General features: G+C 38.5%; 2 protein-coding genes across 8 annotated transcripts in view; one reads left to right on the top strand and one right to left on the bottom strand.

The window, feature by feature from the left end:
- Positions 1 to 7,148: 7,148 nt before the first annotated feature.
- Positions 7,149 to 26,069, top strand: part of RFTN2 (raftlin family member 2) — a 91,932-nt gene continuing 73,011 nt past the window's right edge. Inside the window, exons 1-2 of one of the 7 annotated variants that reach the window (XM_024999758.2) lie at positions 7,149 to 7,238; positions 22,080 to 22,284. In XM_024999758.2, coding sequence (XP_024855526.1) covers positions 22,146 to 22,284 — 139 coding nt within the window. In that variant the 5' untranslated portion in view covers positions 7,149 to 7,238; positions 22,080 to 22,145. Of the gene's footprint in view, positions 7,239 to 21,602; positions 22,285 to 24,201; positions 24,334 to 26,069 lie in introns of those variants that run through there. The other 6 variants (XM_024999760.2, XM_059892223.1, NM_001428698.1 and 3 more) reach the window with 6 other exon arrangements.
- On the bottom strand, positions 7,930 to 10,173 carry MARS2 (methionyl-tRNA synthetase 2, mitochondrial). Its single transcript, NM_001098971.1, has one exon. The coding sequence runs from the start codon at positions 10,164 to 10,166 to the stop codon at positions 8,385 to 8,387; it is 1,782 nt and encodes a 593-aa protein (NP_001092441.1). The 5' UTR covers positions 10,167 to 10,173; the 3' UTR covers positions 7,930 to 8,384.

Here is a 26,069-nt window from a genome sequence, read left to right as displayed (position 1 = left end):
CAGTGTAAAAACTGTTATACATTTATATTGAGACATCCTTTGTGCCCCAGAACTGATAAGATTCATTTTTAGATGATCTTAATACATTATGGAAAAAGGAAGATGTGCTATATATACTCTTAGGGTAGAAAACGGATTTATGACATTAGTTACATCTAAAAATGTTTTACTTAAAATTTGTTATGAATTAACTACCTTCCAGAAGCTGATTTTTATGTGGACATTTTAATAAGAAAAAACTTTATTCTTTGAGGATTATTAACTAATAGACTTTTTAAACTGGGTCAGTGTCATCATGAACGTTAAGAATATTTCTATCATATTCAGCAAAAAATACTCCTTCCAAATCTTAAAATGGTATGAACATCCAACCATCAACTTTCATGCAATTAACCATACATATTTTCAAACAATTCATTTTATTTTAGTACTTAACAATTTTCTTCTATAATACCAAAATGGGCTTCTTATATACTGTAACATGATTTATTTAATCACATTCCAGTAATGAGTTGTAAAATGAAACTGAACTCAGGACTAAAAAGTTTCTCTTTCTAAAAATTTAGGGAGTTTCCATAGAATAAGTTTTATAAAAATTTAAATAAAAAGAGTTAATGCAATAATTTGAATTTACCAGGACTGAAGATTCTTTGCGTTAGGAAAGCCTTTGTAAATTCCTTTAGTAAGTGAATTTTAATGGTAATCTTAAGGATGTAGATTATGTAGACTGTGTAGGATATTTTTTATAATATTTCACTCTGATTCTATTAGCAAGTCATAATCTACCATGCAAATACTGGAAAAGTACCCATCATGCCTCGCTAACTATGGGACTGTATAGTTTGAATTTAAAGAATTTGGAAGAAATTACTTAAAACATTACATAAAGATGTATATGTTCCTAGCTTCCAAGTTAACAAGGACTTTAATATACAATTTAGATGATAGCCAAGGGACCTATATACACATAGGTTTCATCCTAAACTTCTTCAAGGTGTAGCCCATGTCCAACTTTAGCTACATTTCATTAAAAAAGTAAAATATGACAGAGTGTTCTTTATGAAATTCATAATAAAGTCTCTATAGAATTTGTAGAAGTTAAAACACGTCTTGACTGTCATGTGTGACATATGTCAGATATAATTTACCAGGATTTGCTTTGGTAGTAACTGGAGTCAAGGGCATTTAATCTGGTTCCTGCAAGCTTGTTAGGAAAGATGCTGTAAGAATATAGTAATAAATGTTCAGTAAAGTCATAGAACTTAAATTGTTAGTTAAGTAGATGAGTCTTAAGTTCATTTGTATTAAAACTGTATGTATGAAATGAAAAAGTTTCAGTGTGACCTTAATAAAATTCTCTGGCTTTATTACTATAATAGTTAATTCAAATAAAACTTGAATATTGCCATGTTTCCATGTTTAGAGATAAATGTATAAAGTATTAGTAAAATGTTATTTTTAAATACTTGGATTCATGAATTTATGACAACATACTTTCACTTTGAGAATTGTTGGATTCAAAAATTTGGAACACTCTTCTGAAAATAAGAAACAACAATCTTAAGGAAAAAGAAAAAAGAGATTATGGAGTTATTAAAATTTTTAACCATTTACACCAATACACATAAGCAGCATATATAAAGGAAACTATTGAAAGCAAGAAAAGGAATATATTTCATTATAAGGTAAGTATCTTTCCCAGGTTTCTTTTTCGGCACTCGTATGTTTCATAATCTAGCTATCAAGAACTAACTCATCTTGAAACACTGATTAATGTATTTCAATTAAGTGTTCTTATTTAGACTTTTCATTTTCAGATCTTTGGATCTGATTTTACTATTTCCTCTTCTTCACAATACAAGACTCAGTATATACTCAGGGATTGTTGTGGTGTTGGTGTTAAGGATGGTGCTGAGGCTCTGGCACTAAAACAAGTTTGAATCTAGGCTCTCCTGTTTTATAAACTGTATAAGTTTAGCTAAGTTACTTAATTTCTTTGGTGTCTCAATTTCTTATCAGTTAAACAGAGTTAAAAGAATACTTACTAAGGTTGACGGAAAGAGTAAATGAGAACACAAATAAGGAACACAGAATTGGTGGTCCTCTCCCTTCACCTTCACTTATTATTGAACTAACAGAAAAATTGGTAAAATTATGGCCATGGGATTGTTCTCTTTTAATAATCTAGAAAGGACTCACTGAACAGGTATATTTGTTGGCATTTCTACTGAAAAAGCAAGTTATTATTTTCACAGAAGCATGCATGGAAAAAGACAAGGTTTTAAGAGTCACAAAACCTTACCTGCTATAACTTTTTCATTTTTTTCTACCCTTAGAAATGATGATACACTAAGTGGTGAGCATTAAAGACTGAAATGCTAACATCTAGTGTAAGTTATTTTACTTTCTCATTGCCTAGTTTCTCTGAACTCACAAATGGCAGTTTAATTTCTTTCCAAATTTGAACATTTCTTGTCATCTTCAATTTTAACTTTTTATATTTTGAGGCTGTTAGATTATACAAGTTTAATTGTTATAACTTACTATTGTTATTTTTATATTCAGTCTCACTTCATCTTTAATAATGATTATCCCCTCAATATAGATTGTCTACTATTATGATGCTAGCTTTTTTTTGGTTAATATATGCCTAGTGTTTCTTCATGTCTTATTTTCTGTTATGTTTAAGTATATACCTTTTTTTTTTTTTTAATCTTTACATAATTGTATTAGTTTTGCCAAATATCAAAATGAATCCACCACAGGTATACATGTGTTCCCCATCCTGAACCCTCCTCCCTCCTCCCTCCCCATACCATCCCTCTGGGTCGTCCCAGTGCACTAGCCCCAAGCATCCAGTATCGTGCATCGAACCTGGACTGGCAACTCGTTTCTTACATGATATTTTACGTTTCAATGTCATTCTCCCAAATCTTCCCACCCTCTCCCTCTCCCACAGAGTCCATAAGACTGTTCTATACATCAGTGTCTCTTTTGCTGTCTCGTACACCGGGTTATTGTTACCATCTTTCTAAATTCCATATATATGCGTTAGTATACTGTATTTATGTTTTTCCTTCTGGCTTACTTCACTCTGTATAATAGGCTCCAGGTTCATCCACCTCATTAGAACTGATTCAAATGTATTCTTTTTAATGGCTGAGTAATACTCCATTGTGTATATGTACCACAGCTTTCTTATCCATTCATCTGCTGATGGGCATCTAGGTTGCTTCCATGTCCTGGCTATTATGAACATTGGGGTACATGTGTCTCTTTCCCTTCTGGTTTCCTCAGTGTGTATGCCCAGCAGTGGGATTGCTGGATCATAAGGCAGTTCTATTTCCAGTTTTTTAAGGATCTGAACTACATATAGCTAACTTTTAAAATTTAAGCTTCAATATTGCTTCCTTTCGACAGAAAGTCCATCCTATGATATTTTAATTACCAATATATTTGTATTTATTTCTGCCATGCCATTATGGGTTTTCTTTTACCATATTTTTCATTTTTCTTTGCTCTTTTTTTCACCTTCCTGTCTTCTGTTGAATTGAGTTCTTTAACATTTCATCTGGCTAAGAAGAAATACATTCCAGTTGTGTTATTTTAGTGATTAACCAAACTGTGTAACATGCTTGTTAACTTTTTATTTTTAGTATTTATAGCCTTTAACCAGTAGATATTTCTAGATTAGTTCAAAGGAAGTCAAACTACTGATACTGTCATATTTAATGTGTCCCAATGTAAAGGTTATTATCCTTTTAAAATATTTTAATTAGGAAAAATGTGTAATTAGTCATACTTTTATTGACTGTATTAAGAGAATAAAACAATGATTCGTATCTGTATCAATCATAAACTAGTTCTCGAAGGTTCACCTCCTGTTCAATCCCATAAACCAGTGACTGTCAACCAATGAGGGGGTGTACGTACCTCGAGAGTGGTAGCATAGAGGTTAGTACCATGTTACCCATACCATACACTACGATAACTGGCATCACCCATTTCCAGCTATTCCTAGAGCTGTCCCTTCAGCTTACCTAAGTGAGTCTTCTAGGCCCTCTGCAAATGTTTCATCCAAAAATCCTTAGGACGTGAAGGCAGATCTCATCTCTCCTTGGAGTTATTTTCTTCTTGCAGATCATACATTTAGTTTCCTGAAACATCCTGACATTTCATACCATCATCTTCTTAAGTAAGGAGCTGTGGACTTATGGTGAATAAATTGTGTCACAGACTAAACGGGAGTGAAATACAGTTCATAGCCAAGGATGGAACTTCTCTAGTCTCACCTTACTTTGGTGAAGATCCAATTAAGACTGAAGCTCCCAACAGCTATACACGAGAAGAAGCACAGTAGAGAGTATATTATTTGTAGTTGTCTATACCATAGGAAGATCCTCTTGGTGTATACCTCTTCCCAGTCCCCTTTACTCATCATGGAAATTTAAGTAGAAACTGATTAATATAATTAATACAATCTAAAGCAAAGTATTTTAAATATGGTCAACTACTCCATTAGATGGTTCCTCTTAATTCACAGGATCTATACAGGGTAAAACTAAAGCTCTATAACTATCTACTTCTTTCCCCTCAACTCAAAGTAGTTCTTGATAGAAGAAAGCAGCTTAGGCTGGGATTCTCCTATCCTCTGCCTCAAACTTGAAAGGTTAAAATCCTCACTAATTGACCTTAATTAACTTGGTTGTTACTGTTCTGGCCTTCCAGCAATATTAACCTCCAAATATAGTGTGTTCCTATTAATAGAAGTTAACCAACCCTATCTAAAGCTCCTAGAAGAACAAGGGGCAGGGCCAACTGTGTTATGCTGAAATGACATTTTATACTGTCTTAGTTTTGCAAGGGGCTCCAAGGCTTTGTTCTAGAACTGATCCCCCTAATTTGTAATCCTGGTTACCTCCACCTGTGCCCACGCTCCCTGCACTCTCTCTGAACTAGTTAACTTTTGCAGCAAAAATAGACACATCACTGCCAGTAGGTCCACATCTTTTCAGGTCCACTGATATTCATTCTGGCAAAAAATGAAGACAAGGACCTATCAACGTTTACAGCATCCCAGACCTCATTAGCAAGAACAGTTGTTCTACATCTGGTAGAACTATGGATAGGGGGGGAACTGCCTCCAGGAGGCAATATTATACAGCAACTTTATGGACCGAGTCTTAATCAAGAGGCATGGCTGCTTCCCCACTGTAACTCAAAGTTACACTAATGCAGGCTGACACTGCAACTACCCACACACTCAGGGATGAAACAGCCAGCCAGTAAACTATCCCTACCATAATGCCCAAGAAGTAATCTGTGGATTGCTCAGTACTGCCACCTGCTACTCAAGCTTCATTATTATGTCATCCTAGTTGGAGGCCCAAAACCTGACCAACTACTGGCTTTACTTCAGTTTCAGAACTTTCCAGATCCAAAGAGTTATGTGCCAATAACAGATACAACTATAGGGGGTTGGGGGGCAAGGGCCTGTACCTGAGAGCCCATGTAGCAGCCTAAGCCTTCTTGAGTGATCAACTTAATACTCAATTTCTCAGGCTCTTCTCAGTCCCTATAGAGTCACACAGGTGCTCAAGAAAAATAATAAGGCCTACTTCCAGAATAAGTGTGAGATTTCAATTAAATGAGACTGTAACTATTTCTTGTTTCTGCCTATTCTTGACCCCCATATAGCCATAGGTCTTCTGACTTCTGAGGTGCCTATCTGTGAGTTCGCTTGTAGAATAGCCCTCTAATATACAATGGTGCCACATATACATTGCCCACAACTTCTTGCATGACTTCATAGTAGACTGTAGTCTTCTGAGCTGACAGCTTATTATTACTTTAACATGACATTCCATGAACACCTGATCAGTGCTCTATCACCTCCTGCAACACTGCCTCCAAAAATACCTTAAAATCAATATTTGAGAGCCTTAGGGTAATATTGGGAGAAACTTCCTTTCTCGTCAAGGAATCCACAAGATGCCAGATAAGGTGTTAGCAATTCTGGAACAGGGAAATTCTTAGAAGTCTACAAGTTTATCATCTTTTCCCACGAAGTGGTTAAGGTGTACTCTCTTAGAAGTGCATGCCTTCCAGTTTTAAGTTCACCTATCCTCTACTTGCCATTCTTAAACTGCTGAATCAAACTTAACATACCAACTCAGTACTCAGAGGATCCCTGCTTTACCTATTCTGCCTCCTGCAGAGAATCTAACTGGTTCATCTTCCATATCACCACAGAATAAGTCCTATCCAACTTACCACACTTCTTCACTCAAAATATCCTGTCTTCTGTAATAATTATGCCCTCTCCTCTTGGCTCCCCCCGTTTTCCTGTGTCCTCTACTACCACAAACACTCTGGTAGAACTTAAGTGCCTACACAAATGACAGACTGCACAAACGGAACTCCTTTAACACCCAGCAAGCCAAGGTGCAGTGTACTAACTGGCATTAGGCCATGGCAAAGACCATTCCAGTGAAAGACACTGTCCTTCCATTCATGATAGGGGCTGTAAGACTTATAATGGCACTACGAAGACAGAGGTTATCAACACTGCTTTCCAAGTCTGTTTTCCTTCATCCATGTAAACATCCCATCTCTTTCACTGCTCTGCTCTCTAGCCCCAAGAGATATTATATGCCATCCTAGGTCCCAGTAATCTACCCTAGTAATCCCAGCAGATAACTGGAATATGTCCTATGGAAAGCCCAAGATTCCATTATGAAGAATAAGGAGGATCTAAAGGAACACTGGTAGAAATAGTCCTTCCACCCTTAGAATGCCTTCAAGCATTCTTTTCTAAGCAATGTTTCCAAGCAACCAGAAATCTCTCACTACACTAATTAATAAATAGAAACTGGAGCTGAACAGTAGCACCCAGAATAAATCTGGGGGAACTACTAGCACAATAGTTTAATTCATAGTGAGCTCTCTCTGCTTGCTACCATTCTTAGAATGGATATCTCAAGGCAAGTTCTCATTTTAAACTTTGCCCTAGCTGTCTAATCACCTATGAGATTAGCCATGAGACTAGTCTGGGCAAATAATGCTGGCTTACTATGTTGTAGTCACTGTATAAATTGATACCTTAACATCTTCTCTGTGATGTTCTCTTATGGAGCCTTGGAGAGATCCCTAAGTCCAGTTTGAGATTCCTGGAGCACTGATCATTTCCTCCCTTCACCATCACCTTCAACAAACGCAACAGAACTGATCTGAATAAGGTACTTAGAAAACTTTTAAACTTTAATAAGTTAAAGGAGCAAAAGAAATAATAAAAACTACTTGAAAGTAAATGTATTAAATTTATAATAGCTATTCCACAATTTCTATACTGTATTATACATACTGATTGACCAAAAGAAATCATATAAGGTAAATTATATATGTGGATAACAAAATTAAGACCAAGAAATATAAAGAAAAGATTACCCTTCTGAACTTTCTACAGATTTTTTAAATCACACCTGTAAACCTAATGTTATTAAAGTTTAAAAAAATTTTAACATACCAAGTAAATCAAGAGAGCTTTATAATTTATCATGGTCCAAACACATGTGATAGTTACTTATTAGCTGACTAAACATCTAATGGAGTGAATGTCCTTTTTCAGTAGTCTGAAATGAGGATTTTGATCTTTTTTTATTGCTTATTGTAAAACAGCAGTAATTGCAGTTATCCTTATTTTAAGAAAATAAAATTTTTTCTTTAAATTATGCAAAATTACAAAGCAGAAAATGTATTTTAAATATTCTGAAACCTCAATGTTAAGTAATTAAATATGTGAGACTAGAGCCATCTACCGGTTAAAGTATAATGGTACAAAGCACAACTACTGGACAATTAACTAGCAAAACTGGGAGTCAAGATTGTTAAGAATTAAAAATATAGGCAAAAATCATCTAATCTAGGACACTGGTTTTTAAAGCTTTAATGAAACAATCTGTTTTCAACAGGAGACTCAACATATGTAACAAAGTAAAAGCTGAGGTAGGGGGCCTCCAACCCCCACTCTCTGCCCAGCAGAGGCCAGGCCAATAAAAAACAAGCCATGAGAGGTAGTCTGGGCAAATAACTGGTTTGGACGGAGGTACACAATGAGAAGGAATAGTATCAGCAAAGTTGTCTCTTACCCCTGGAGACATCTCAGAGACACTGGGGTACAAAGGACAGTGGTTAATGCACACAGAGAACTGAAGAGTAGGGAGTAGGCTCCTGAAAGGCTATCAAACCTCTTTTCACAGGGACAGTACTTATGTGCTCATTTGATCCAACACTTTAGAAAGCATTAATATAATTTCCCTGAAAATGCAAAAAATAAGAAAATAACAAATTTACTTTTTTACCACAAGCTAATAAGAACTGAGTTTCTAGGTCTTGTGGGCTTTTACCAGCCAGGACCTAGACTGGTCCAGTCTTGGAAACAAGACCCCAGTTTCAGGTCCCAGTCTCCTCCCTTCAAAAGGGGATGGATGTCCATAGAATCGAGACAAAAAATGGAGCTCTCCAAGGCTCCTCTCTGTGGAAGAAACCCCCAACCTAGACAGCAGCCTGTCAGCTAGGCTTGGGGTGACAGGCTGGAGCAGAGTTCCAAAGACTCGCAAACACTCCAAGGCCACATGAAGCACAGTACCCAGCCAGGGAGCATCCACGGGGCTCTCCCAGTTCAGCTTCCATGGCGCATGCCTTTGGACAAAGCCGTTAGTCTGCCGGACACAGCTGGACACTGCCTCCAGAGCCTTATAGATCTGAAAGTTATCGTAGTGGTCTGCTACCTGCTTGGGCAAAGTGGCCACTGCGCTCACTAGAGCGTAGTCCTCTGCCTGAGCACGACCTGACGGCCCTACCAAGCCTGGCTCACTGGGAAAGCAAGTAGCGCAGAAAGCCGGATAGATCCCAGAAGGATTGATCTTGTTGGCAGTACATCGGTTCAGGAGACCTCCCAAAGCATCTGCCAGCTCGGAATCCAACAACTTAACCACCTTTTCATCATAGTAATCACAATCCCAGCTGGGGACGCCCTGCCGAAGAAGAAAGTAGCGGAAGCCATCCACCGTATAGCGGTCAAGACAAGTCCTGGGATCCACCACGTTACCCAAGCTCTTAGACATCTTCTGACCACAGACTGTCCAGTGGGAGTGGACATAGATGCGGTGTGGTGGGCTCATGCCGGCCCCTAAGAGGAGGGCAGGCCAATAGATAGCATGGAATTTGAGAATGTCCTTGCCTATGATATGAGAGGTGTTCGGCCACCAAGATTTGAACTCAGCGTCTGGGTAGCCAACTACAGTAAGGTAGTTGACCAAGGCATCCAGCCATACGTAGATGGTCTGTGAATCGTCCCCGGGCACCGGAATGCCCCAGTGCAAGTGGCTACTCCTTCGAGAGACCGATAGGTCCGGCAGCTCCTCCTCCAACCACTGAAGGACTGTGTGATGGAATGGCTCCGGTGTTATGGCCTGAGGGTCGCCCCGCAGCCACTGCTGGAGCGGCTCCCGGAACTGGGAAAGCCTAAAAATGTAGTTTTCTTCCTTGGTCCAGGAGACCGGGTGTCCGCTCTCGAGAGATACAGGACACAAATCCCCTGACGGGCCGGGCTGCCTGGTGACCTTGGCTTCAGGCAGGAAGCACTCGTCGGAGGCGCAATACCAACCTTCATAGAGGCCCTTATAGAGAAGACCCCGAGACTTCAGCATCCCCCAGAAATGCTGCACAGCTATCCGGTGCCGGGCCTCGGTGGTGCGGATGAAGTCGGTGGAAGAGATGTCAGCCTCCCGGAAAAGCTGCTGGAACTGGGCAGAGACTCTGTCGCACAGCTCGGACGGAGCCAGGCCCGCGGCGGCGGCTGCCTGCTGAATCTTCAGGCCGTGCTCATCGGTACCCGTGGAGAATCCCGTGGCGGCGTCACTGGGAACTCGGAGGCGATGGTGTCGGCACAGGGCGTCCGCCAGCAGCGCGGAGTACAGGTGCCCGATGTGCGGCGCGGCGTTCACGTAGAAAATAGGTGTGGTAAAGTAGGCGCGCGAGTCGCGGGTATCGTCGCGGACACCAAGAGGACCCGAGCTGTAGTAGCGGAAGCTAAAGTCCTCCAAGAGCGAGACCCTACTCGCCCCTCTGCGACCTAGCAGCCGGAAGGCAGAAACTCGCAGCATGACGCCCGCGGATCTCTAGCGGCGAAGGGGGCGTTCTGGAAGCACGTGTGAGGGGCGCATGCGCAGCCGGGCCGCACCGCCGCTTCCGGCCAGAAAGCCAATGAAGGCCGGCCCGGAGCGCCGGCCCTCCGCGGCACCTCCCGAGCGCCTCCCTCCACTGGCCTCAGGGCAGCTGTTGTGAATTGTGGGAGCGAGCGAGTATAGCTTAGAGGAGCTGAGTGTAGGAGAGGTTGTGAAAGCAGATAAGTCTGTATCTTTCTATAATATGCTGCGTGACCTGCTCTGGGATGTAATTTTATATTTATAGATCTGTTTTGGGGTGTTTGTTTTTTTTTTTCCTCCAGGCTGAGTTGCTTATGGGCAAGAATTTTATATTCAGGCATTCCTCAAACTCCTGTCAGTGACCAGTTGCAGGACTATACCCTCTACATAGCTATGGTCAACGTAGGAATCTAAAATATCATATACATTTTCCTCTCAGAACCTAGTGGATACAATAAATCCAGAAGGGAGAAGAGAGAGGGGAAGGAAGAAAAATGATGACCTAAATAAAGTACTTGAGGAAAGGGTAAGATCTGAAAAAGTAACAGAAATATTTTCTCCAAATGCAATTTTTGTTGAATCCATGAAAGAGGTTAGCCTGTGATGTGTCCAGTCTTTTCAGAGATTATTGAGATTCAGAAAGCTTGAATGCTTTCGCCGTGCACCTAAGGAGAAAAACAATCTTCAGATTTATTTCTCAGTGTAGTTGCCGGTAGTATTCTTCTAAAATGATCCTGAGGTTCTCCTAGAGAAGTGTTTTTCATGTTTGCTTTTAGTAAGGGAATCCTAGCATTTTTCAAAAAGGATGCCTCCATAGCCCAGAACTGGATTCATATTAAACCTTGCTTCTTGACATACTCTCATCTTTGGTCTATGACTGGCCATCTTTTTTCTCTCCCATTTAACTTGATTATTTAATAATAACTTTATTATATTATTTTAATAAAGCAAATGTAATGCCTGTGAATCCATAATCCAATTTATAAACTGGAAGTGGTTTTCTGTATGTGATCCCAGCAGAGCTGCATTAAAACAGCACCTGGAACCTTGTTAGAAATGCATATTCTTAGGCCCCACACTCACCTCCTGAATCAAAAACTCTGGGGGCTCCCAGCCATCTAGGTTTTAATGAGCTTTCTAGGAATTCTGATGCACACTAAACTTTGAGACCCACTGAACTAGGAGATCACTGGCGATTTAGATCTATGTGCTCTTTTTTCCTTGTATTCCTGTCTTCTTCCCAGAGGTAATCATTGTCCTGAATTTTGCATATATGTTATAACATATATAGTATGTCTAAGTCTATAGAGACACAAGCCTTGAGAGTCCCTTGCACTGCAAGAAGATCAAACCAGTCAGTCCTAAAGGAAATCAACCCTGAATATTCATTGGAAGGACTGATGCTGAAGCTCCAGTATTTTGGCCGCCTGATGCCACTAGTGGACTCATTGGAAAAGCCCCTGATGCTGGGAAAGATTGAGGGCAGGAGAAGAGGGGGGCAACGGAGGATGAGCTGGTTGGATGGCATCACTGACTCAATAGACATGAATTTGAGCAAACTTGGAAATAGTGAAGGACAAGGGAGCCTGGTATGCTGCAGTTCATGGGGTCGCAAAGAGTTGGATAGGATTTAGTAAGTGCACAACAACAAAGCAGCATATTGTTTAATTTTGCGTGTTTTAAGCATTCTAAAAAAGGATATCATGGGAATTCCCTGGTGGTCCAGTGGTTAGGACTTGGCCTTTTCACTGCATGGCCCAGGTTCAATCTCTGGTCTGGGAACTAAGATTGCAGAAGCCATGCTGGCGCAGCCAAAAGGAAAAAAAGATATCATACTACATGTAGTAGATTCATATTTTTGCCTGTAACTCTATAATTCATTTTGACTGCTGCACAGTAATTTATGAGTTGAGGTGTACGGTAAGTTGGATCTGATTTCTGTGGTGATATAGAAAGTAGATGCTCTATAGGAGTTACAACAGATACACAAATAGCCTTTGGGTACTTAGTTGATATGCTGTTTGGTCAAACAGTTTAAGAAAGGGCAAGAGAAGGATAGATAAAACTGGAGGGTATGTACAGTACCCTCCAAAACTAGGAGAAAAATCCAGTATCTGAGAAATCAGATTCTCCAGAAATTTTTTTCTCCATGATTCTTTCTTTCACCTTGTCCATGTAATCAATTCTTAAACATAAAAATATGCTATTTTTTCCCCCATCTTGAAAAAAATTCTCAATCTCCACTACTGCTCCATTTCTTTCTTTCCCTTTATAGCAGAACTCCTTAAAAGAAATGGCTGGTAATACACATTTAAGTGGTTCAAGTTTTTTGCTCTTAGAAACAGTACTGCTATTAACCTTCTCATCTATATATATCTCCTGGTTCTTACATGCTAAAGTTTCTCATGGGTGTGTATCTAAGAGTGCTATTGCTCAATCATACAGGATGTAAAAGTTCAATTTCACAAGATAATGCTATTTTCTAGCATGATTAAACAAATTTATATTCCCATCAGTGACTTACCCTTAAAGAATTCTCCCTAATTCTTGATATCATCCACTTCTTCATTTTTGACAAATAAGTATAAAATGAGTTATCTCACTAATATTCATAGAAACACTAGTCTCAATAACCAAAAGGTAGAAACAACCCAAATATCTGTGTTCTGATGACTAGATAATCAAATATCCAGGCAGTGGAATATTATACAGCCATATAAAGTACTGGTAAATACCACCACATAGATAAATCTTTAAAAGTAACCAGACACAAATGCCCACATTTTATATTCCATTTATATGAAATAGAATAGACAAATGCACAAAAATACATATTAGTGGTTGCCTGGGGGTGAAGGAAGGTTGGAATGGAAAGTGAATGCTTAAAGGATAGAGTTTACTTTGTGGGGGGTAATAAAAAATTCTAGAGCTAGATAATGATCATTGTACAGCACTGTGAATCTACAGCTGATCCTTGAACAACATGGATTTATCCACTTACATGCAAATTTTTAAAATAAATACACACTACACAATTCACTGTTGGTTGAATCCACAGATGCAGAACCACTGATGCAGAGGGGCTTACTGTAAAGTTACACTCAAATTTTCCACTATATGGAGGTTTGTGCTCCTAACCCCCATGTTGTTCAACGATCAACTAATGCCACTGAATTGTACACTTTAAAATAGTTAAAATGAAACCCTAAAGAAGCCACCAGAAAATTACTAGAGCTAATCAATTAATACAGTAAAGTCACAGGATATAAAATTAATACACAGAAATTTCTTGCATTCTTCCTATACACTAACAATGAAAAATCAGAAAGAGAAATTAAGGAAACAATCCCTTCACCATTGCAACAAAAAGAATAAAATACTTAAGAATAAACCTACCTAAAGAGACAAAAGACTGTATACAGAAAACCGTAAGATACTGATGAAATCAAAGATGACACAAACAAATGGATATACCATATTCTTGGATTGGAATAATCAATACTATGAAATTGATTATAAGATATGGCAACTCACTCCAGTATTCTTGCCTGGAAAATTACATGGATGGAGGAGCCTGGCAGACTACAGTCCATGGGGTCGCAAGGAGTCGGACACAACTGAGTCTGCACACCCAAAGCAATCTACTGATTCAGTGCAATCCCTATAAAATTACCAAGGGTATTTTTCATAGAACTAGAACAAAATTTTTCACAATTTGTGTAGAAACACACAAGACCCCGAATAGCCAAAGCAATCTTTTATTTCTCAAGCCATGCCCTCCTCCAGGGGACCTTCCCAACCCAGGGATCAAACTCATGTCTCTTATGTCTCCTGCATTGGCAAGTGGGTTCTCTACCACTAGCAACACCTGTAAAGCCCTCTCGAAGCAATCTTGAGAAACAAAAATGGAGCTAGAGGAATCAACCTTCCTGACCGCAAACTATACTACAAAGCTATAGTCATCAAGACAGTAAGGTACGGGCATGAAAACAGAAATATAGACCAGTGGAACAAGGCAGAAAATCCAGAGATAAACCCACACACCTATGGGCATCTTATCTTTGACAAAGAATGCAATAATATTCAGTAAATAAAAGACAGCCTTTTCAATAAGTTGTGCTGGGAAAACTGTACAGCTATATATAAAAAAATGAAACTAGAACACCTCCTAACACCATACACAAAAATAAGTCAAAAATGGATTAAAGATGTAAGGCGAGAAAGCTTTTGTGGAAAATGTAGGCAGTACACTCTTTGACATAAATCACAGCAAGATCCTCTTTGACCCCCCACCTAAAGTAATGCAAATAAAAACAAAAATAAACAAATGGGACCTAATTAAACTTAAAATCTTTTGTACAGCAAAGGAAAAAATAAGCCAGATTAAAAGACAACCCTGAGAATGGGAGAAAATAATTGCCAATGAAACAACTGACAAAGGATTAATCTCCAAAATATATAAGCAGCTCATATAGCTCAATATCAGAAAAACAAATAGCCTAATCAAAAAATAGGCAGAATAAAACAGACATTTCTCCAAAGAAGACATACAGGTGGCCAATAAATACATGAAAATATGCTCAGCATTGCTCATTATTGGAGAAATGCAAATTAAAACTACAATGAGGTATCACCTCACACCAGTCAGAATGGCCATCACTGAGAAATCTACAAAGAATAAATGCTAGAGAGGATGTGGAGAAAAGAGAACCCTCTTACATTGTTGGTGGGAATGTAAATTAATATAACCACTATGGAGAACAGTATGAAGATCCTTAAAAAACTAAGAATAAAACTAGCATATGACCCAGCAATCCCACCATAATAGAAAAAGACACATGTACCCACAATGTTCATAGCAACACTATTTATTTACAATATCTAGGACATGGAAGCAACATAGATGTCCATCAACAGATGAATGGATAAAGATGATGTGGTACATACATATAATGGAATATTACTCCGCCATTAAAAAAAATGAATTTGAGTCAGTTCTAGTGAGGTGGATTAAACTAGAGCCTGTTACACGGAGTGAAGTAAGTCAGAGAAAAATAAATATCATATATTAATGCAAATATATGGAATCTAGAAAAATGAAATTGATGAACTTGTTTGCAGGGAAGGAATGGAGATGCAGATATACAGAACAGGATTGTGAATTTAGTAGGGGAAGGAGAGAGTGGGATGAATAGACAAAGTAGCATCAACATATATATGCTGCTGCCGCTGCTGCTAAGTCACTTCAGTCGTGTCCAACTCTGTGCGACCCCATAGATGACAGCCCACCAGGCTCCCCCATCCCTGGGATACTCCAGGCAAGAACACTGGAGTGGGCTGCCATTTCCTTCTCCAATGCATGAAAGTGAAAAAATAAAGTGAAGTCGCTCAGTCATGTCCGACTCCTAGCGACCCCATGGACTACAGCCCACCAGGCCCCTCCGTCCATGGGATTTTCCAGGCAAGAGTACTGGAGTGGGGTGCCATTGCCTTCTCTGCATATATACACTACCATGTGTAAAATAGCTGGTAAGAAGTTGCTATGTAACATATGCTGCTGAGCCTGGTACTCTGTGATGACCTAGAAGGGTGAGGTGGGAGGAGAGGAGGGAGGGATGTGATATACATATTATGGCTGAATTGTGTTGTTGTACAGCAGAAACCAACACAACATTTTAAAGCAATTTTCTTCCAATTAAAGAATAAATTATAAAAAAATAAAAGTTAAAATGGTAAATTTTTTATTGGTTGTATTTTACTGTAATAAAATGTTATCTCACTGTTGTCTTGATTTGCATTTCCCTAAACAGAATTAGGGGGCTCCCCAGGTTACACTAGTGGCAAAGAACCTGCCTGCCAATGCTGGCAGATGCAAGAGACGTGGGTTCAATCCCTGGGTCGAGAAGATCCCCTGCAGGAGGGCATGGCAACCCACTCCAGTATTCTTGCCTGGAGAGTCCCATGGACAGAGGAGTTTGGCAGGCTGCAGTCTGTGGGGTTGCAAAGAGTCAGACAGGACTGAGCAACTAAGCACACAGCACAGTGCTTTGAAGAAGTCATTAATTACTTAGGAAATTTGACTACACTTTGAATCTAACATTACATTAAATAGTTAAAACTCAATGTTGGTCTGCTAGGTTGTGAATTCTGGAGAACATAAACTGGCTTTTTGATCTTTGTGTCCACATAGTGCTTTACTATGTAGTAGGCATTTCATAAAACTGGTTGTTTTGAGGGGTTTTTTTGCCTTGCTTGCATGCAGAATCACTTACAACTCTTTGCAACCGCTATGGACTGTTGCCCACCAAGCTCCTCTGTCCATGGGATTTCCCAGGCAAGAATACTGGAGTAGGTTGCCATTTCCTCCTCCAGGGGATCTTCCTGACCCAGGGATCAAACCCGAGTCTCCTGAGTCTCCTGCATTGGCAGGCAGATTCTTTACCACTGAACCATCAGGGAAGTCCTCTTTTTTGGATCAGGACCACATAAAATAGATTGAATTTTAAAATTTTATGATCATGCAAAAACTTTTCTCTGTACAGAATGGGTTGGATGATATATATCTCTTAGAAGCTTTAAGACTTCAGTGAACTCACATGTTCCAAACTTGAGTAGTTACCATGAGAATAATATGCTACCAATTATAAAGAAAGCTGAGCGCCAAAGAAATAATGCTTTTGAACTGTGGTTCTGGAGAAGACTCTTGAGAGTCCCTTGGTCTGCAAGGATATGGAACCAGTCAATCTTAAAGGAAATCCACCCTGAATTTTCACTGGAAGGACTGATGCTCAAGCTGTAGTCCAATATTTGGCCACCTAGTGTGAAGAAGATGACGGATTGGAAAAGCCCCCGATGCTGGGAAAGATTGAGGGCAGGAGGAGAAGGGGGTGAGAGAGGTTGAAATGGTTGGATGGCAGCACTGACTCAATTAACATGAGTTTGAGCAAACTCCAGGAGATAGTGAAGGACAGGGAAGCCTGGCATGCTGCAGTCCATGGAGTCACACACAGCTTAGCAACTGAACAACAAATTATGGAGAATGGTTTCACAAAGCTCATTCATTCATTCATTCAAAGACTAACTGGGCCCATACTGGAACATAGACAAGAACAGATATATCTTCATCATATCTGGCCACATAAGAGTCTGCACTTGGGAAAACCCTCTATACAGTACAGAACTGAAAACTGTCCCTGAAATCTATAATTGACAGCAAATACAAATCAATAGAAAAAAATGACCAATGTTAAAAAACATTTATTCCAGAAATGTGTCCTACTTAATGTAATTACTCAATATACAACAAACCTGGGGATACACGACAGGCAAAAGATTATCTATGAAAACAAATATGATTGTGACAGTTGAATATCAGAAGGGGGGAAAGAACTATTTTACCATTTATCTTACAATTAGCAGATACATCAAAAGTTAAACAAGAAATAAAGATGGGATGAATAGGTAAAGCACAGATTTTTAAGACAGTGAAAGCAATTCTGTATGATACTGCAATGGTGGATATATGTCAACATATATTTGTCAAAAATTTGCTGTACCTATTTGCCAAAAGGTACAACACCAGGAATGAACCCTAATGTCATCTAAGGACTCTGAATGATAATGATGTATCAATGATGTGTGATTGATTGTAACAAATGCACCATAACAGTGCCACAGTGGTGCTGGGTGTTGGTGGAAGGTTGTGCCTGAGTGGGTATAAGAGGATTTATAGAAACTTTCTGTACTTTCCACTCAATTTTGCTGTGAATCTAATATTATTCTAAAATATCAAGTTTATTTAAAAAACAAAGTAACAAAACCAGAAAACAGACATTTTTTTCAAATGGAAAAATATATTATTGAAGAATGTACATTTTTCTTAAGTACAAGTTGGAGATGCAAGACATTGTTTAACCAAAAGTATTTGTCTAAAAATGTACAAGCATTAAAGAGATATGGAGCAAATATGTGTGATAACAAACGAAAGCTTACTGCCCAAAATACAGTTTTAAAGAAAAAATCTAAAACTTCCCTGTTGGTCCAGTGACTCCAAGCTTCCAATGCAGGGGGTGCAGTTTCCATCCCTGGTCAGGGAACTAAGATCCCACATGCCATGCAGAAGAGACCAATAAAAAGAAAAAAAAATCTAACATTAATATCTTAAACAGTTTATAGCCAATTACATATTTCTGTAAGTAATGTAAATGAATTATTTACTCATTAGAATACATTTTCTCAGCTTATTTCTGATTTCCTTGTATGTAAACTATTTCCTCTGACCATTTATGAAGTAAAGTCAAAGAATTTAGGAATTAATCCAAAGCAGGGGAAAAAGTAATCTTTACAAAATTCACCATAAAACTTTGATAATAACCAAAATGCTGTTTATTAAGCATAATATTAATATAACTAAATCCTATATAATTGTTAAAATAGAAGGAATGTGTGTCATATTGACATAGAAATATGTTTTAAAATATCATTAATAGTCAAAAATTTCTTTTGTTGGACTTTTTGAGAGAAAAATGATTAAGTGATGCAATTCTGAACTAAAGGAAGTGCATTTCCTTTTTCTAGAGATAATAAAAATTCTTTGAGGACATAATGATGCATCTTAGTCATTCATCTGTTCAATCATCAACTCTCAACTGGACTACCGCAGTACTTTCCTGAATGACTGGCCTCCCCCTATTTTGATCCTATTAAGGCCATCTTCCTCAAATCAACCATAGTAACCTACCAAAAATACACTTATGTCACTTGCTTATTGTAAACTCCTCCTTTAATTTTTCCATTTGATTATATGATTTTCCTTTGTTGTATACAAAATAAAGTCAAAATCCCTTTGTGCAACTTAGAAAGCCCATTATACTGACTCTTGCTTCCCTTACATCTTAGTCTTCTTTCAAATTTTATGTTCTAGTAATTCTCAACTGTGTTGTATTCCTTCAAATTCATGCCATACTGTTTCATGATTCCATAGTATGGTTCATGCTTTTCCCTTTTCCTGGCACATACTCCCCACCTCTGTTTATCTATCTTATCCATGCTCATCCTTCAAAACAGCTCTGTTATACCCTCTAAGCTGAGTTACAGGCTCTTTCGAGGATTTCTATAGCATCCTATGCATGCTATCTTAGTAGCTACCAAATCAAATTGAAATTATCTATAAGTCTGTCTTCCCCATTAAGAATTCAGTTTCTTTAGGGCAAAGGCCACATTTAGTCAGCTTGTGTACCCAGCCAGCATTTAATTTAGTGCCTGGAACATAGCAGATACTTAATAATACAATGATTATTTAATAAATAATTTACCAAATACAGCAATAGCGGGTCAGTTCAGTCACTCAGTCGTGTCCGACTCTTTGTGACCCCATGAATCGCAGCACGCCAGGCCTCCCTGTCCATCACCAACTCCCGGAGTTCACTCAGACTCATGTCCATCGAGTCAGTGATGCCATCCAACCATCTCATCCTCTGTCGTCCCCTTCTCCTCCTGCCCCCAATCCCTCCCAGCATCAGGGTCTTTTCCAATGAGTCAACTCTTTGCATGAGGTAGCCAAAGTATTGGAGTTTCAGCTTCAACATCAGTCCTTCCAGTGAACACCCAGGACTGATCTCCTTTAGGATGGACTGCTTGGATCTCCTTGCAGTCCAAGGGACTCTCAAGAGTCTTCTCCAACACCACAGTTCAAAAGCATCCATTCTTCGGTGCTCAGCTTTCTTCACAGTCCAACTCTCACATCCATACATGACCACTGGAGAAACCGTAGCCTTTACTAGACGGACATTTTTTGGCAAAGTAATGTCTCTGCTTTTGAATATGCTATCTAGGTTGGTCATAACTTTCCTTCTAAAGAGTAAGCATCTTTTAATTTCATGGCTGCAGTCACCATCTGCAGTGATCTTGGAGCCCAAAAAAATAAAGTCTGACACTGTTTCCACTGTTTCCCCATCTATTTCCCATGAAGTGATGGAACCAGATGCCATGATCTTAGTTTTCTGAATGTTGAGCTTTAACTCAACTTTTTCACTCTCCTCTTTCACTTTCATCAAGAGGCTTTTTAGTTCCTCTTCACTTTCTGCCATAAGGGTGGTGTCATCTGCATACCTGAGGTTATTGATATTTCTTCCAGCAATCTTGATTAGTGAGCTTCAAATACTCTATTTCTGCCATTCTAGAGCTTACAGCAAAAGAGAACATGAAAAATGACAGGTATAGAAGCACTGGGAATAGTCAAATCAGTCACACTAGATCAGAATCTGCTGTCTTTTTAGCCAAATTTACCCAGAAGTTGCTTATGACCAACCGTGCTCATCCTTGAGAATGAAAGACTATGGAATTTTCCTCTGTTAAAAAACACTTCTGAGAAGTAAGCTATTTAAAGAAGGCAGAAGGAAGAGACAAGAGGTCACAGTGATCTACAAACTAAATAATCTATCCCTTTTTGAGAGTTTTCATGTGCACTCTTCAATGTAACTGAAAAATCTTTTCAGGCTTGTGTTCTATAAAATCTGAAATTGATCAAGATTTGCTTTGTAAATAATGGGAATGGTGGCAGAATCACTTCCTTTCTATTACTATTCTCAACCCTGTTTTATAATGTAAAAGCACATTAACAAATCTATTTTATACTATTTGCCAAGTGTAATGTTAAGATATGAGATAAGATTATCTTTTTCAACCTTTGTAACAAGCCTGTGAGGTAAGTACTAGTATTAACTCCATTTTATAGGGGAGGAAATTGAAATTTGAGAGGTCCATAACTTGCCCAAGATCACGTCTCTAGTAGGCATTAGAAGTTGTATTTGAACCCAGGTGGTCTGATTCCAGGGCTCACAGTTCTGATAAGTATGTCATACTCATCAGAGTGATATGTAAATCATAAAATACAGTAACACTCATTACATTGTTCCATTATGAATTGTTCTTGACTTCAGGTAAATAGCAACATGTAAGGCTGAATGAATCAAGTTGTCAGTTGTTGTTTTTTAATTGAGGATACTCTGGGACCTGTGGAAGTGTTAGTTACTATCATAAGTCTTCTAACAGTAGAATATTTTAAACTTTGTAGATGTTAATGAAATTAATAATCCACATTAATGTCTCTTTGCAGTTAAATCTTTTTATTATGTTTAATATAAACATTTTATTTGTGGCAGTTTAGTATATGATTTTTCCAACAAAAAAATAAATAAATAAAAAACTTCATGTGAAAAGAAATCCTCAAAAGTGCTATCTAAAGACTAAGAATGGAATTTTTTTTTAACTTTAACTTTTTTCTTTCTAGACTCCAGAAATAGTTTCCTGACTTCCTTTCTGGAAATGATTTTTGTTTCCAACCACGTTGAGAATCCATTTTTTTCATTCTCTCTCTCTCTCTCCTTTTGCTTTCTTGGTAGTAGCAGGGAGGAAGGAGGGGGTGGGCACAAGAAAGAGGGAAAAGAGAAAACAGAAGAAGAATTGCATGCCACTATGTCTGAATATAGCCTCTACTTGTAGGTATTTCCATCTGATTTGCACTTTTGCCTTTTTATTTCCGTTTCTGGACACCTTCTTTATCATCCAGCCAACTGGAATAGACAAAGCACTGTTGGTGCCCTGAGCGACAGAACTCTGGTAGGGGGCTGGCTGTAAATTGACGTGGCATGGAAATTCTCCGCTAAGTTGTAGCAGCTTGCATGTTTCTACTAAGATCAAGCCCAGCCTCCCAGAGCTGTAGCTTAATCATCATGGGTTCAGCGACTTTACAGCAAAATGGATAGAAAAAATCTTCAGCTCCTTTCTTTGGACTCAAATGTTTTCTTTTTGAGTATCTATGTTTTAGAGGAAAAAATCCAAGCAGTTAAGTCTGTAACTTTCTTTTTGCAGCTTAAACAACAGAGTTTGCTGGTCTCCCTCCCCTATCCTGCAATTTAATTCCTTACAGATTTTGCCATGGGGTGCGGACTTAGAAAGCTAGAAGACCCTGATGATAGCAGCCCTGGAAAAATATTTTCTACCCTGAAGAGACCGCAAGTGGAAACAAAGACAGAATTTGCTTACGAATATGTATTGCTGGACTTTACATTACAAGGTATTTTTGCTTCTATTTTATTTGTTAAATGAAAGATTTCAAAGATAAAGGACTACTAGTTTTTTAAAGGGTTGGTTTGTGGCTTTTTACATGGTGCTTCATAATTAGATTGTGCAATCAATCTAACAATAATGCTTTGTTTCTTAATTACATTCTGAAAGATTTCAGTTCTGTTTGCTTTGTTTTTTGTAAATTTGGCTCATATGTACTTTATAAAATTAGAAAAACTGCTTGGAAACAGTTCTTTCACTTTTAAATCAAATGCTTATTTGTAGAAGGATTCATGAAAAACGCTTGCTTTCTCGGCCAAGTAGCTATAGCCTTAATGACAGTTTATGTTTTGAAAAAGATCTGAAAGGCACAAGAAGGTGGCATGTAGGAAATGTTACTTGCATCATGTGGAAGAATATTTGCTAAGACGATTCTGAGGCCTCCAACTGTGTTAAATGTTGTATTGTGCTAGTCATTTGATATTTTTGACCAAACTAAACCTGAAGTTTGAAAATACAGTAAAAAAGAAAAAACTATAGTCTTCTCTAAGATACTTCCTTTGCTTGATACCCGGTCCCTAACAGAGAAACTCCCTGTTCCAGAAAGTTGGAAACACAAATAAACAAGCCCAGATGGCAGCCTTGTGCACAGAACAGAGGCAGCTCGACTTCACAAATACTTTACCTCACTCCTTTTGGAAACTTTACTGTACAATGACATTGATAAAACTGAGTTTTTAAAAAGCAGAAGTATATCTTTAATTATAGGGTACTAAAAATGAAGTTGACTGTCTTGCTTGCTATTAGAATTTCCAGATATTAGTATTAAGTTCTTATTGGCAAGTTATGCTTTTAAATTCTAATAAGCTGCACATTTTATCAGTTAATAGATTTATACTAAGTATATTATCAGGCTGGATATTAATTTATTTTAAACACAAATTCTCCATTTTTTGGTTTGTTCTGTAAACAGTGGATCTTTGTGCAAGTAGCAAGAGCAGCCCATTTTTCTTTGTCAAAAACTGAGCTAGCCAGCAAACTCCCTTCCAGAGGCATATGCAAAGTCTGTACATATATTTTTAATGTATTTACATTTCCATTTTTACCTAAGGTTAAGGCTACCAAAAGGAAAACTGTCAGTATTCTTACTTTTCTTTTTAATGATGAAAGTTAAAAGTAGATAAAGATAATGGTGATAATCAGAGAAGTAACTACTCAAATGAATTTTTCTATACTTTTTCAAAAACCATCATTTGAGAAAATATTTGTAATGTGGTGCTATATTTTCTCCATTGATTGTTGTCAATTATTTAGGACTGATTTTTATAAATTCAAGGACACAAACACATATTTTCCTTAACCTCAAAACCTTATCTGTTCATAAAGATTAGGCCACAGCCATTCTGATCTGTGCTTTAAGATTTGCTGCACAAATCCCCATAGGTCTTAAAGCAACTTAAATTTTTTTTCTGATTTATTTCTTCCCAACAGTGTTAGCAATGTCAAACAAATTTGTTTAAATGCAACCCTCCTTGAATCAGAAAAATCTACAGTTTTCTTCAGAAGTCATTTTGGTTTTGTTATTATTAGAAGCCCTTTTCTCTGTGAAAGGAGTAAAATTTCTACCTTTCACTCTACGTGTTTGGATGAGATGACAGAGTATTACAATATAAAGTGGAGATACGGGCATAGTTTGCAAATGCTAACTCAGAAAGCAAGCATCTATTTTAAAGTTGCACCTGGTTCCTATTTGGTCCAGGCGCTTAGTCTCCTGGTGTTCCCTTTCTCTCCGATTCTTCCACATGTTTTCGGTTTTGTTTTGTTTGTGTCTCTGCCTTTGCTTCAAAAGCCAAAACTCAGTATCAGCCCAGCTCCACAAATCACCTTTTTCTCTTCTGTTGTATCTCACCCCCACCTATTCCTCTAGTGTACAGAGAAGTGAGTCACATGGGGGTTAAAGCACGCCAGCCTTCTACGTTTAGCCCCAGCCATTCTGACCTGGAGTTGCTGTAAGGACTACTGAATAGTGGCATCTTCTGCCTCTCAGAGGCCATGTGCAGTGAGTAACCTTCCAGGAAACAAAATGGTCTGGTGGCGACAGCTGTGTGTGCTCATGAAGAGTCTGTCTCTTACGTTATTCTCCACTGTTTTTCCCAACAGAGAACATGGGATAGGGAGTTAGTCCCAGTGGGGCAGGAGACCCTTTGAAATTTTCAGTGCCCTGTGTTATAGTGGGTATAATTATCTTGAACAATTTGTTTTCCATTTAGTTCCATTCCCTCTGCATGTATGTGTGTGTGTGTGTGTGTGTGCCTTTCCCACACTTTTTTTTTTAGTGTTGTGGGGACTTTGAGCCATTATTTATATATCTCTGGTGGTGGTGGCGGTTTAGTTGCTAAGTTGTGTATGACTCTTGCAATTCCATGGACTATAGCCTGCCAGGCTCCTCTGTCCTTAGGATTCTCCAGGCAAGAATACTGGAGAGGGTTGCTATTTCCTATGGGAGAAATAATAGTCTAATCATTAAGCACACAAGGGTCTGGAGTCAAGTTCCTGGCTTCTGAATCTAGACTCTTTCACTCACTAACTTAGCAAGTTTATGAACTTTGCTGTATCTCAGCTTCCTCATCTATGAAATGGGCATTCTAATGGTGCTTACATAATAGAATTGTTTTAAGGATTAAAGGAGATTATACAAAATAATCTCTTTGAAAAAGTACTTGGCACTTGGTAAGCAGGGCTTCCCAGGTGGCTCAGTGGTAAAGAATCTGCCTGCAATGCAGGAGACACAAGTTCAACCCCTGGGTAAGGAAGATCCCCTGGATGAGGAAATGGCAACCCACTCCAGTATTCTTGCCAGGATAATCCCATGGACAGAGGAGCCTGACAGGTTACAGTCCATAGAGTCACAAAGAGTCAGACATGACTGAGTGACTGAGCACCCATGCACAGAAGCACTTAATAAAAGTTAAGTATTATCCCTCCTAGCTTTAGGCCAGGTCTACTAATTGCACTATTGAGATTTCAGCACAGTCTTTGTGATAAATTTTCTGAATTATTGTATAGTAATCTATACATGTGTATTAATGAGAGTGTGTGTCAGAATTTCTGACACATATTACAGAATTTATTAGTGAAAAGTTCAATGAACTCTGCAAATGATCCAGAAGGGTTGGTGTGCCTTCTTGTGCAATCCTAGAAAATAATCTGAATAACCATGGCCTTAAAGATTTTTAGAGCATGTATATCTTTATGATTAAAAAGAAATTTCTATAACATTAGAAACCCAAAAGAAGGACAGATGGTAACTTCCTTATTTGACTTTCTAATAGAATTATGTAAAAACGCATTGAGAAAATTTTTGCTGGGCCCTGGCTAGCTTTCTTATTATGAGAACAGAAACTCTCATTGTCTTTTGTTATCATTGTTACAGTAATAAATATATTGATGTATGGATTCCATAGAAGATGCTGATAAGCAATGAAATACAAAAAGAAATAACGCATAGTTTTTGCCTTCTGGTACTTTAAATTCTAATTGGTCAGACTGGACAAGATTATGAACTCCTCAAGGTCAGGAAGTATGCCGTGTCCACCTTTGCATTGCTGTGTTTGGCACACTGTTTGGCACAAGACTGATGGCCAGTAACTGGTGTTGAAATAATGGGCTTCCCAGGAGGTGCTAGGGGTAAAGAACCTGCCTGCCAGTGCAGGAGACATAAGAGAAGCGGCCTCAATCCCTGGATCGGAAAGATCCCTGGATCAGAAAGATCCCCAGATTGGGAAGATCCCCTGG

The sequence above is a fragment of the Bos taurus genome, chromosome 2, assembly GCF_002263795.3.
Source record: "Bos taurus isolate L1 Dominette 01449 registration number 42190680 breed Hereford chromosome 2, ARS-UCD2.0, whole genome shotgun sequence".
Classification (NCBI taxonomy): domain Eukaryota; kingdom Metazoa; phylum Chordata; class Mammalia; order Artiodactyla; family Bovidae; genus Bos; species Bos taurus.
The sequence above is the reverse complement of the archived record's forward strand: the minus strand, read 5'-3'. Positions and strand labels throughout refer to the sequence as shown.